Genomic DNA, 12,925 nt, shown 5'->3' with positions numbered 1-12,925 from the left:
AACTATGTTCTTTGCACACTTTGCTGTCGGAGACAAGGGCGTTAGTAAATCACCTGTGGCTGCAGAGGGCATATACTCCTCAATTCTCATCTCAGCACTTTGATTGAATATGGTGGTCAATCAAGCGAGGGAGATTGGCTGCCTGTGGTGGGGCATGGTGATATATTTGTTGGGGCTATGAAACTACTGCCACTATATTTTTTAAAGTTAGTTCCACTGCTTTGCTTACCCTGTAACTCTTGTACTTGTTGCTCATTTAATTCTCTAATAGCCAAATGGGAAAACTTATAACTTGAATAGAAGATATACACTGCTCTTAAAATAAATCGTTACCCTCACAATTTGCTTGGGTATAATAGTCTCTTGTTTATTCAATCTTCTACAAGGCAACTGAAAATCAACAAGCCACAGAACCGTGCTGGGCTGAAACTATATTTACATGTGATTGGCTTCCATCGTGAGTGAATCTTGTCAATGGTATCACTCATTCATTAAAACTGGTCTTGTGTATGGTATCACTCAGTCATTAAAATTGTTATGCAACAATAATTTTCTCTGTTTGAGAGTGACTTTCAAGGCTACAACTTGTAAACTGATTTTTTTTTAAAACACTTATTTTCTCTCTAGTTCTGTGATGTTACTACTGGAGCAGGGATCTCAGTTAAATATTGGTTTACAAGGCAGAGCTTACAAACTCAGGTAGAGATCCCAGCGCCTTAGGCCAGTGGACCCTTGACATAAGATGAGATTAACCATGAGCTGTACCTAAAATAATCATCACGATTTCAAATATTCTTTTCAGTCAATAATGAGAGTTGGTGTGAGTTTAAAAGCTTTGTTTATCAGTATTTTTAATAGCGCATGTTTATTGAAATCAGCGTATGAAGTCATGAATATCAATCAGTATATCAAATAAACAATCAATATATCAGAATAAGTGCTTTAAGCATGTTCCATAAAGGAAAGAATCCCTGTTCTTAGATTAGCAATGGTTTTGGGGAGAATGAGGAAAAAGTGTCAGTCTGAACCCCTAAAGAGCTCCAAATAGATCAAAGCAAAAAGCTTTAGAATCCAATTTCAGTTATCAATGAAAGCAGAACTTTCTATATAGAGTGGTTCAAGAGCTACATAGATTCAGGCAAATGGCAGTAAGGAAAGGGATGAGACAACCTGCTCAATGAACACATTAATAGAAACACCATAACCTGAGCCTTTGCAACATGTTTCTTTTTCTTTCTCCAGTTAGCCAATCAGCTTTCAATGTCTTCATGGAAACAGGAGCACTTCTTCATCTCCTCACCAGGAAAACAATAGTCCATAGACATCAATGTTCAAGTTAATCATTTTTATCAACTACTTTGTATAAATCCACAAGGGTTCTTGTCATTTACTTTCCATAAGAAAACAACAGTTTCGTGTTTAAGCTTCTACATAATTTCACTAAAACACAAGCCATTTGTTGACTCTATTAGGTTTCTGTATGATTAGAAACATGTCCCAGAGTTAAACTAAAACATTTTAATACATTTATGGTATTATATGAAAAATATGCCTATGGGAAGGTCAAAACTATTTTCTTTTACATTGTCATTGCTTTCACAAGCATTTCAGCTGGTCAGAAATTAAACATTTTACATTCTTAACCTAGGTCAGTTTTACAGAAAATGCTACTTCAGCTATTCAGGGCTAATAAGTGCAAACGTGGGAGCCTTCTTCATGTCCCTGAATTTAAAAGCATCATTTTTTGTCTAAGGCGTACATGTTAATTTTACACAGTATTGCATTAATTTTCAATATTTGAAAGTGCTCTATCATTGCTATGAGTGAATGTGCTACCTCATGGGTTTAATGTATGTTCTGTTTACCTTTGTTCAGACTGTTCTACATCATTCTCTGTCACTTCTACATTTACATCTTTCAACCTGGTAATCCAAGTGATAACTCCTCTCTCAGTGCGGCACCCTGCTGTCAATCCTTGTGAATCATTCTAAATACAAGTTATCTTGGGGTCAGCAGCTCCTACCACTGAGGAATGGAAATTAAATCACTAAAACATATCTGGGCTTTCACCAGACTAGTTCTCTGAGGATAGCCTAGGTAGATCAGAAACAATGTTACTTCAGGTTCTGTCAGTGTGAAGGTTTCACAGATTTTACCTGGTATATCATTTCGCTCCTGCTTTCCAATCATTCTGCTTTACTTCAGACCTCCTCTGTCCTGAGATCCTGTTTTCTCGAATTCTTACTCCCAACTTTCTGATATGCTTCATCTCACTCTCTTCTCACGTCTCATTCTCATTCAATTGATGACATCCCAGGAGCGCAGTCTTTCTGGCTCCAGAATCTTCTGCACAGTAGCACTCGCACAGATCATTGCTGTACAAACCTACAAAAAATGTACAGGAAAACCTTGAAGTGTAACACTTGTTTGGTGTACAATCCAGTACTCCATAAAGGCTTTAGAGAAGAACTTACTTATTTAGAATTGGACAGGCAAGATACTTAAAATATGGAGATGTCTTGTCCACCATATTACAAGTGCATTATATAATGTGGCATATGTAATACGGCAGACTGTAAATCTGTCACATTCTGATAGATTATCCCATCTGCCAGTCTCTAAATAAGGACCTAAATAACATGCATACATTCTGTGAACCAGCATTACGCCTGCTATGCAAGTTACTTTCCTGGGAGCACTAGAATCGTTACCCTCACATGGTTTACACATAAACCCTGCTTCTGCCTTTTATTGGTTAAAACTGATAATTTTAGCTCTTTTTCAATAAAATGTGAATTGTATGCTAGCATCTGGGACCAAATTAGTGTTTCCTCAGAGTATGAATGATTGGGTATGCCCATACCGATCCACATGTACCTAATCACATTAACGAAATGAGGGATACTTAAAAAGTTATTAATTACCCATTTTTGTCAGACATTGAGATGAAGACTCATTGCGTTCTTCCATCCTACATTATGGCTTATGCATGCTCAGGAAGTACCTGAAGTTTGTGATGTTAATCTCACGTCACCAAGTACATATCCCACATTTTGATTTCGGCCTATCACACAACACCTTTTAAAGTATGTGATTGCATGAGCTGTTCATCGTTGAAGATTGGAAGTGTTTATTTTCATGGATGATTGAGTATACATTTATGTCCTCCTGATAAAGCCTTCAAGAACCATTAGTCATAGTCTACATTTTGGGTCTCTCAGTGATGGAAATAGCTCCATTAAAATCTCTGAGCAGACTTGGTTTCTTGCCTGTATTTCTTGATAGTGCTTGTGCATAAATACTCATTCCGGCGGGGAGATTTATTTTCAGAAATATTTTGCTTCAGTGAAATACATCTGCAAGGTCTTAATTAAGGTTTTGGTTGCTCTTGTCTTTTTGTGTTTCCCATATCAAGAAATAAGATGAGCCACATTTAGTGGTGCCAGCATTTTCTATTAGGTCTGCAAAAAAGAGATTCATGATTCATACCTTTCTGCTGACACTGTCACATGTTCCTTCAGTACGAAGTAACAATTGCTAATAACCATAATTTATCGCAAGTGTTTCTATATTCTTCTATTTTCATAAATCTGTATTTCGTCCATTGTTTTCCCCCCATGCTGCACAGTTCTCTATGGCAGGTGAGAATGATGGGCATGGGGCCAAACAGGTGTGTGTCCTTTGGCCATAGTGTCATTGGCATACGTCCTAGCTAGTCGAAATAAGTTGTAGTGAATCCTAGTTCGTTTTAATGGGATAACAGGAGTTAGCTTAGCCTCCGGCTTGCAGACTCGTGCCCCCGTTACCTAGTGATTTTTAACCCACTTAGCTTGCTCTGTCTTAGCCCATTTAATTATTTAATTCTTCTAAGATGGCTGCCTTGTTTATAGTTAGGCCACTTGTTATGAGTTACATTATCAGTGTCACCGCGCTAAGGCGTCAGGATCAAGCAACAAAGACAAACAGTAGGTGTTCACACTTAGGGATTTTCCCTCTCTATACTTTTGAGGGATTGTTTATATTAATTGCCGTCCCAAGCATGACTGTTATCTATTGTTTGGGAACACACCTACGTCAGGGGTCCTTGTAGATCTGTATAAATATATCACACTTTAGACAGATAATCAAATCAGAAGGATTCCGACCAGAGAGCATCGCCACCATCGCTGATATCGATGCTGCTGTTGTCTTGACGCTGACCCAGTCTTCGTGTCCCTGTTGAGTCTGAGAAAGAGACCTCATTCCAAGGTAACAAGGGTAGGGGGCTCCTCTCAGGGACATGGCATTGGCAGATTAGGTTTAACAAGCCCAGCTCTCCTTTAGGTATGAAGTTAGGCCTCTCACATTAGAGTATTAGGGCATGTTACATCTCGTATGTCTCTTCTATGCATTGCAAGATGGTGGGGGTCTTTGTAATAATGACTCTAGTCTTCACAATTCTGTTTCTTGCATTATTCATTATCCTAATCATTGCAGCCCATGCAACTTCTCGTAAATTGCAATTATGTTAAATAAAAACTATTGAAACTTTATTGCATCTTTGTCATTGCCTGTGTTTGTATGAGACATGATATATCTGTGAGAAAGGGGTTATCTCCGTTTAACCACAACACTTCCTGAGATGTCTTATTCTCGAGTCCATGCGAAAAGGCTGCCACAAATCACCTTTTTACTATTGTGTTTCTGGTGAGGTGCTGCTAGTGAGCTGGTAAGGTTGGGACAACAGTTACGACTTGTTGTAGGAAAGGCGTAGTCGCAAAAGTACTGTCATCCTTTAACCAGCAGTCTTGCCCAGAGCAAGAGTCCAAACAACAACAAAGTTCCATCTGTATTAGCACATATTTGAGCATTCTTTAACTTTGTTTGGCAACTACACCAGATGTTTATGATCCCAAGGCTCACTTTACCAAATTCAAGGCAACTACTGCTGCTTTCATCAGGCAAGTATGTAATGTTGGCACTTTTAAAGTTGCCAGTTGGCCTTTAGTTTAAACCTTCACCATGACTTACTGTGCGAATTCTGACACCAGAGCTGATAGCACATTTTACAAGACTATTCCCCAAAATCATTTGAGTGTAGTGGAAGTACCTTCCTCACACCAGCACCATCCAGGCTCCATGTTTGGCATCACTTCATTATACAATGAAAATGCCCTGATAAGCAGAAAATAATAGCGTAAAATGGCCAAATGTATGAGCTGATCTGACTATTACCATAAGAATGTGCTCATCTTTTCTGGCCTTTGATGACTGGCTCCCGGACTTGTCATAGTGGGTAGAATTGATGAGGTAGTCATTTATAAAGGAAGTACCATTGACCAAGGATGACATAACAGATACTATTACACTGACCACCCAAGTTCAAAATCCTGTTTTTCTGTTACCTACTAACTAAGGCAATTTTCAAGGTGACACTAGAGATGGCTGAGTCTACGTCTGCAACATTATATTTGGTATACTTTTTCATTTAGTAACAAAATATATGCAGTGTTAACCATATTAAAGCCTGCCGGTGAATTAATTTTTGTCATATGGTCCATTTCACCCCACTCTTTGCAGTGGAGATGCCTGGTGATTTTGCCTGTGAAACCAACACACCCTTTGACTTTCTATCTTAAATCAGTTCATAGATCTGATGTCAATTTGAGAATTCTATTCTGCAAAATGGATGTTAACAAAGGGTCTATCTTGTATATCTTTGCCTAATAGCTGCTTGCAGTGGAAAACTGGAACAGCGCACCGAAAGACGTGGGGTCATCTACAGTCCCTCCTGGCCCTTAAACTACCCGCCAGCTATGAACTGCAGCTGGTATATTCAAGGAGACCGTGGCGACATAATAACAATAAGGTATGATCAGCGTCCTTTTCATTATAGCAACTAATACACAGTAGACAGTTATATCTATTTATATACAAAAAATCTATATGTGTGTGTATATATATATGTGTGTGTATATATATATATATATATACACACACACACTCACTCTCTGACTCTAATTTCCTTATTATATTAAAGTTGTGACAATCTGATAGAGACTCCTCACCTTTTGAATTCTCCCCTGGCGTGGGACGGGATCTAGAAGATTTTCATAACCAGAACCCCTGCGTGCCAGTAGGTGGCATTGATCGGCTCCACGTCCATTATCGGCATCATCCACGCCGAAGTGACATCATGGTACCTATATATGGGACGCTTGGTGGGCTGACATCAGCTACTTTTTTCCACGGCAGCCAGCGCTGATCTGTTGAAGAACTACCCCTCAGTCAGTTTTTGAAGTTTTTTCTTCTGGTGTGTTGAGGATGTGACGGGTTTTAAGCCATGCGGAGCCTTTTACTGGCTGATGTCAGTGGTGAATCTGCACCTCGTCTGTCTGTGGTGTTTGGGGCATGCCCACCACCCAAAGTCGTGTTCCGATTGCTGGGCCATGCACCCAAAGGGTTTGAGGAAGCAGTCCCTAAAGCTCATGGTGGCCCGGCATGTGACTCCACACAAATCCACGCAAGTCGAAGTTCCAGTCGAGGGGAGGGTCCAGGGACCGGTTGTGGAGTACGAAGTCATCTTCATCATAGTCCAAGTCCTCAGGACAGTCGGGTAAGTTAAGGCACAAGAAGATGAACAAGAAGACGAATCGGTCTTCGACTTTTCTTGTCTGTTGGCTAATGCGACAAGGGAGAGGCTGCATTCTAGGCCTCATTGCTCAGATCCCGTGCCTAGACCGACTCTGCACCTCTCTGACTTTCGGGGAACTGGAGTGACCCCCGCCTAGCTTAAAGAGTTTTATGAAGCAGTGCTCCTCATTTTAGCGCAGTCTAACCCCATCAGTGCACCTTTAAGCTTTATGTGGTCAGAGGGGGCTCCATTGGGGTTCCCCGCTGGTGGCTCCCGTCCAGGAGGGTCCCTAAGGATCCAGTCCTGGAGCCTGTCCGGATGCCGACACTCCTGGCAGCGCCATCCCCATTGTCATCCCCGAATCTGACTCATAGTCAGATGGGTGTCGCTCAACTCCAGCTGCGGCAGGAGCTTTGCATCCTAGATTGGAGCCTAAGCCCTATTCCCCTGGGCCAGACTGCCAACCTTGTGAAGAACCAACAATACATGGACTGGTATGAGGATCTGGGTTCAGTGAGTGGACTGGATATTTCTCCAGATACTGGTATGCTTTCTCCCCCTACTGTGGCTGCGGAGGAGAGAGCTTCCTATGCAATGGTGACACAGTCAGTACCTGAGGTCCTAGAACTTCAGGTACCCTCAGTGGCAGTCAAGGCTAATCTAATCGGGACTACACATCAACCAAGCAATCCGACTGGCATAGAAAGCCATCAAGCGAAGGCTAGTGCAAATGTTCATGGACAAACACCACCCCCATGTGTTACTGCAACAAACAGGATGGGATGGGATTGTGGACCCTTTGTCAAGAGGCTTTGTGTCTCTTGGCATGGCTGGAACAGTAGCGCATATCCCTGGTGGTTCAACACCTGGTGGGCTCTTTGAACCCCAGAGCAGCTGAAATCAGCCAAAGATGCCTAGCAGATCACGGATCTTGACTCCACCCGGAGGCAGCGGAAGGTCTCTTTCAACAGTGGGGAGTGCCTTGGTTATATCTGTTCACCTCTGCTGAGAACATGTAATGTCAGCAGTTTTGTACGCTGGAGTTTCCAAGGAGGCTCTTGCTCGGCGACGCTTTTGTGTCTAGAGTTGAACTCAGCCCTCCTGTATGTCTTTCCACCTATACCACGCCTACCCAGAGTTCTCAAGAAGATCAGGAATGACCGTGCCCAGTCATTCTTGTTGCTGTTGACTAGGCATGGAGAGTCTGGTATCCTGAGCTACTGAGCATGGCCATTGATTCTCCGATCAGAAACTCTGCCTTCTTGCATGAAGATTGAGCAGTATCAGTTGACAGCTTCTGACCTTCCTCCTGAAGTCTGTAATGTCATCTTGGCAAACTGTCTTCCCTCCACCAAGACAGTATACACCTGCCATTGGAAGAAATTAGTTGCATGGTGTGCAGAAAAATCTGTCAATTCCCCATTCTGTCCCTCGTTCAGAGGTTTTACTCTTCATTCTTGCCCAGCAGGGCTATGTTTTGGGCACTCTTAAGGGCTATTTATCTGCCATTTCTGCCTTCTTGCAGTTGCCTGATCAACCCTCTTTGTTCAAGTCCCCTATTATACATAGGTTCCTCAAAGGACTTACTTATCTCTCCCCCCCTTACCCATTCATTATGCCCCAGTGGGATCTTAATTTGACTCTAACATTTTTGATGTGTGCACTTTTCAAACCTCTCCACATTTGTTCTCTCAGGCTTTTCACATTGAAAGCTGCCTTCTTTGTGTCATCTAAGCCACCTTACCTCTCTATGTATCCTGATGAACTGGTGTTTCACACATAGGCCTCTTTTCTACCAAAAGTGGTTACACCTTTTCATGTAGGTCGGTTAATCACCCTTTTATGCACCCCCGCTTCCTTCTAAGGAAGAGGAGAGATTCCACCACCTGGACCCATAAGAGCATTAGTCTTCTAACTTGACTGTACATGTAAGGTCTGTGTGGACGACCAACCCTTCGTGGGGTATGTAGGTGTGAAGAAAGGTTGGGCGATGCAGAGGTGAACCATCTCTCATTGGGTTGTATTCTACATCAAGATCTGTTATGCACTTGCCAAGAAGCAACCTCCAGAAGGTTCCACCAGGAGCTCATTCCACCAGAGCTGATGCTGCGTCCACTGCATTAGCACGTGCAGTTCCGGTCCTGGGCATCTGGCAGGCAGCAATGTGGGCATCTCTGCACACGTTTACAAAGCACTACTGCCTAGACAGTCAGGTCCGTGGGGATGGGCACATTGCTCGTTCGGTGCTGCCGGACTTCCTTATTTAAAATTAGTTTTCAGAGCCACCTCCGGGGATGGTATTACTTGTTTATCTATTCAAAGGTAAGGAATCCGCAACTAGAAGTCTCTATCAGATGAACAAGCTACTTACTTTTGGTAACGCCTTATCTAGTAGAGACTATGGCCATCATTATGACTTCGACAGTCTTTTTAGTAGACCGCCGAAGTCACACCCGTCATCAGACCACCATGATATGGCTGCTCTCTGCCAATATATAGCGGGGAAGACGGCAGCAGTCATGTCGGCAGTCTAGTGGAGCTTGCTCCATCGCCACTGCCACATCACCACAACACCGCCTGCTGTATTACAAAATTGTAGATGGCACGGCGGTGTTGTGTTTGCGAGGCGCTGGCAGCGGAGCAAGCGCCATGGACCCTGTTCCCTCCTGGATGACCACTGCGACCACCAGGTAAGGTGATCAACCGACAGGGGAGATAGGGGTGTTGAGTGTTGTGTGCGTGAATGGGTGTGTGTGTGTGTGAATGGAGAGGGGTTAGGGGTGTTGTCTGTGTGTGTGTGTGTGTGTGCAAGTGTCTGTGTGCTTGTGTGAATGCGTGTATGCGTGGGGAATATGTGTGCGTGTATGCAGGGATGGGGGAGTATCGTGTGTGTGAATGAGTGAGTGTCGATGTGTGGTGTGTGCATGCGTGGATCTGGGAGGGGGGTGTCGCTGCTTGGGGAGGTGGCTGCTTCTTCTAATGGGGTCAGGCGGGTGTGAGGGGCTCTACATGGAGAGGGGGTTTGGGGAGTTGTGTAGTGGCAACAGGAATGAGTATTCCTGTCGCCAGTATCCTTACTGCCAGGGATTTCCTGGCGGTAAGCATACTCATTATACCGCAGGCAGTGTTAGGTGGACCTCCGGGCCGAAGGTGGTCAACCTTCCACCAGGCAGTCCCACCTCCGCGGCGGAACAGGCAGTACATGCAGTGATCATAATTTGGGGGCCCTGCACAGCCACGCTGTTGGCTGTCTGACCGCCACTGCCGGCATGGTGGGGCAGGACCGCCAGGGTCATAATGACCCCCTATATCTGTCTGCAGATTCTTTACTGACCCATCCATCCTCCTGGCGAACAGATTTCTAGGGACAGAGATGACTCTTTTTAGGGCCCTATTTTATCACACACCAGTGGTCAGTGTTCTTAATGGCTCAGCGCTTCTGGCATGGAAAGTCGTGAAAAGAAAGTGACGTGCACATCTGGGTGGTGCCTGTATAGGTACTACGATGTCACTTCTGGCACGTATGATGACTGACACATAGCTCATCAAAGCTACCTACTGGCGCGCAGGGATACTGCTCACAAAAAATATTCCAGATTCAGTCGAACACCTGGGGAGAATTAAAAGCTAAGGAATCTGCAGCTAGATATAGTCTCTATCAGATAAGGCTTCACTGAAGGTAGCTAACTTGTTCTTCTACTCATTTGTTGTTAGACCTAGTAGCTTTTTGGCATGTCTCCCCTGTCTTTTTGCCTTCTGACCTCCTGTGTTTATGGTATACTGGACTCTATTTTTGCTGGTTTTTTGTCTCTGCGCAGATTACCACTGCTAATCAGTTCTAAAGTGCAAGTGCTCCCTATATAAATTGCACTGTTGATTGGTTTATGTATGATTGGCATATCTGATTTACTGGTAAGTCCCTAGTAAAGTGCACTAGAAGTGCCCAGGGCCTGTAAATCAAATGCTACTAGTGGGCTTGCAGCACTGATTGTGTCACCCACATAAGTAGCCCTGTAAACATGCCTCAGACCTGCCACTGCAGTGTCTGTGTGTGCAGTCTTGCACTGCCAATCCGACCTGGCAAGTGCACCCACTTGCCAGGCCCCAACCTTCCCTTTTACTACATGTATGGCACCCCTAAGATAGGCCATAGGGAGCCCCAAGGGCAAGGTGCAGTGTATGTTAAAGGTGCCAATATGAAAGGTGTGTCATGAGGCATCATTACAACTGCACATTTAAAATCTGATTTACATTAAACTGATTCAAATATGTTTTTGCAGCAAATGACTGTCTCCTTTTTGGTATGTTCAATTTTACACTACAAATTCCTCTTTTATTAATCAAGGCTGCAACTGTACTATCTCTTTCATTTGAAGGAGTAAGACACCAAAGAATTAAGCGGTTTGTGGGATGGGTGATTAAATAAAAATGTGTTACAGGGAATAAAATACCTCTGTTGTACTGTTTAAAAAGATGGCAAAAGCCACCTAAGAGTTCCGTGACCTAGTCACAGAACTCCTCAATGATTTGCAAAATCCTTATAATGTATGGCAGAAATGTATTGGCTATACAGTATAGGAAACTGTAGGAAAGTACCCTTTTTCTTGGCATGGTTATCCCCATTTTCTGCCTGTTGTCAGTGGCCCCCGGTAGTTTTGCTCTCTCCTGTAAATTGTACCTTTTTCTCCCCACAATTGGCATACTTGTCCCCCCATGTAAGTCCCTAGTATATGGTAACTAGGTACCCAGGGCATTGGATCCAGGGGATCCCTATGGGCTGCAGCAGTTATTCTGCCAATCATAGGAAGCCCAGGTAAAGGGTTCTGCAAGCCTGCAATTGCAGACTGCGTGAAACAGGTGCATGTACCCATTTTCACTACAGGTCACTGCACCAGGCCACTCTAAGTCACCCCTATGGCAGGCCCTCTCAGCCCAGAAGGCAAGGTGCAGGTACCTGTGTGTGAGGGCACCCCTGCACTAGCAGAGGTGCCCCCACAAGCTACACCCACTCTGCTGCCCATCACCACCGCAGGGGTGGTGTCCAGAGCTCCTCCAGAGGGTCCCTGGGTTCTGCCATCTTGTTTCCAAGGTTGGCAGGAACCTCTGGGAGCATCTGAGTAGCCAGGCCAACTGGTGACGTCAGAGACCCCTCCTGATAGGTGCTTGTCTGGTTAGGTGACCAATCTCCATTTCAGGGTTATTCAGGGTCTCTCTCTTGGGTGGGTCTTTAGATTCGGCTTGCAAGATTCCAGCAGGATTCCTCTGCAACCTCGACTTCAACTTCTGACCACTGGAACTGCGACTGGACCCTCCAGGAGCCGACAACGCTGCAATCATTGAAGAAGACTCCTCTGCAACTTTGTTTCCACGTCGCCTGCCAGCGACAACTGGCTGCGTGGATCTCCCCTCATCTTGAGCGGCGTGGATCCTGCATCATGGGTGGTGGTCCAGAGTAGTCCTCTTGGTCCTGTCTGCCAGCTGTCCAACTTTGGTGGAGGTAAGCCTTTACCTTCCCATGCAGGACAGTACCCCCATGCACCACATCTCTTGCAGCTGCCAAGGCTTGTTTGCATCTCCTCCAAGGGATCTTCAGGCGACGTGTAGCTCCAGCCCCCAGCACTCCTTCCTGCAAAGCACAGCCTACTGCGTGGTTCTCTGGCGGCGTGGGATCCTCTTTTATAGTGCTGCGTGGGCTTCTTCTGCGACTCCTGTGTCCCCATCCTGTAAGAGTCCTGCGGGCGCTGCCTCTGCTCCTGTGGACTCTCTGTGATGCTGAGGGTCCCCTGTGACTCTCTCTCCTGGGTTGATTCCTCCTGGGCCTTGCTAGTCCCTGGCAGCACTGCTTTTCCACTAACCATGAGTTAGCCTTTGCCAAGGCTTATTGGTGGAATTCCTGCACCCACATATGTCTGTAATCTTCACTCTGTAGGAGGCTGGACTGGCTTGTAGTGGGTACCAAGGGGTACTTGCACCTTGCACCAGGCCCAGTTATCCCTTATTAGTGTATAGGGTGTCTAGCAGCTTAGGCTGATAGATAATGGTAGCTTAGCAGAGCAGCTTAGGCTGAACTAGGAGACGTGTGAAGCTACTACAGTACCACTTAGTGTCATATGCACAATATCATAAGAAAACACAATACACAGTTATACTAAAAATAAAGGTACTTTATTTTTATGACAATATGCCAAAGTATCTTAGAGTGTACCCTCAGTGAGAGGATAGGAAATATACACAAGATATATATACACAATAGCAAAAATATGCAGTATAGTCTTAGAAAACAGTGCAAACAATGTATAGTTACAATAGGAT

At 44.4% G+C, this 12,925-nt stretch overlaps 1 protein-coding gene across 2 annotated transcripts in view; it reads left to right on the top strand.

Annotated features, from left to right (window-relative positions):
* Positions 1-12,925, top strand: part of LRP3 (LDL receptor related protein 3) — a 136,488-nt gene that overhangs the window by 61,273 nt on the left and 62,290 nt on the right. For both annotated transcript variants that reach the window (XM_069216533.1, XM_069216532.1), the window contains exon 3: positions 5,710-5,848. In XM_069216533.1, coding sequence (XP_069072634.1) covers positions 5,710-5,848 — 139 coding nt within the window. The remainder of the gene's footprint in view (positions 1-5,709; positions 5,849-12,925) is intronic.

This window comes from Pleurodeles waltl, chromosome 12 (genome assembly GCF_031143425.1).
Source record: "Pleurodeles waltl isolate 20211129_DDA chromosome 12, aPleWal1.hap1.20221129, whole genome shotgun sequence".
NCBI lineage: Eukaryota > Metazoa > Chordata > Amphibia > Caudata > Salamandridae > Pleurodeles > Pleurodeles waltl.
The sequence above is the reverse complement of the archived record's forward strand: the minus strand, read 5'-3'. Positions and strand labels throughout refer to the sequence as shown.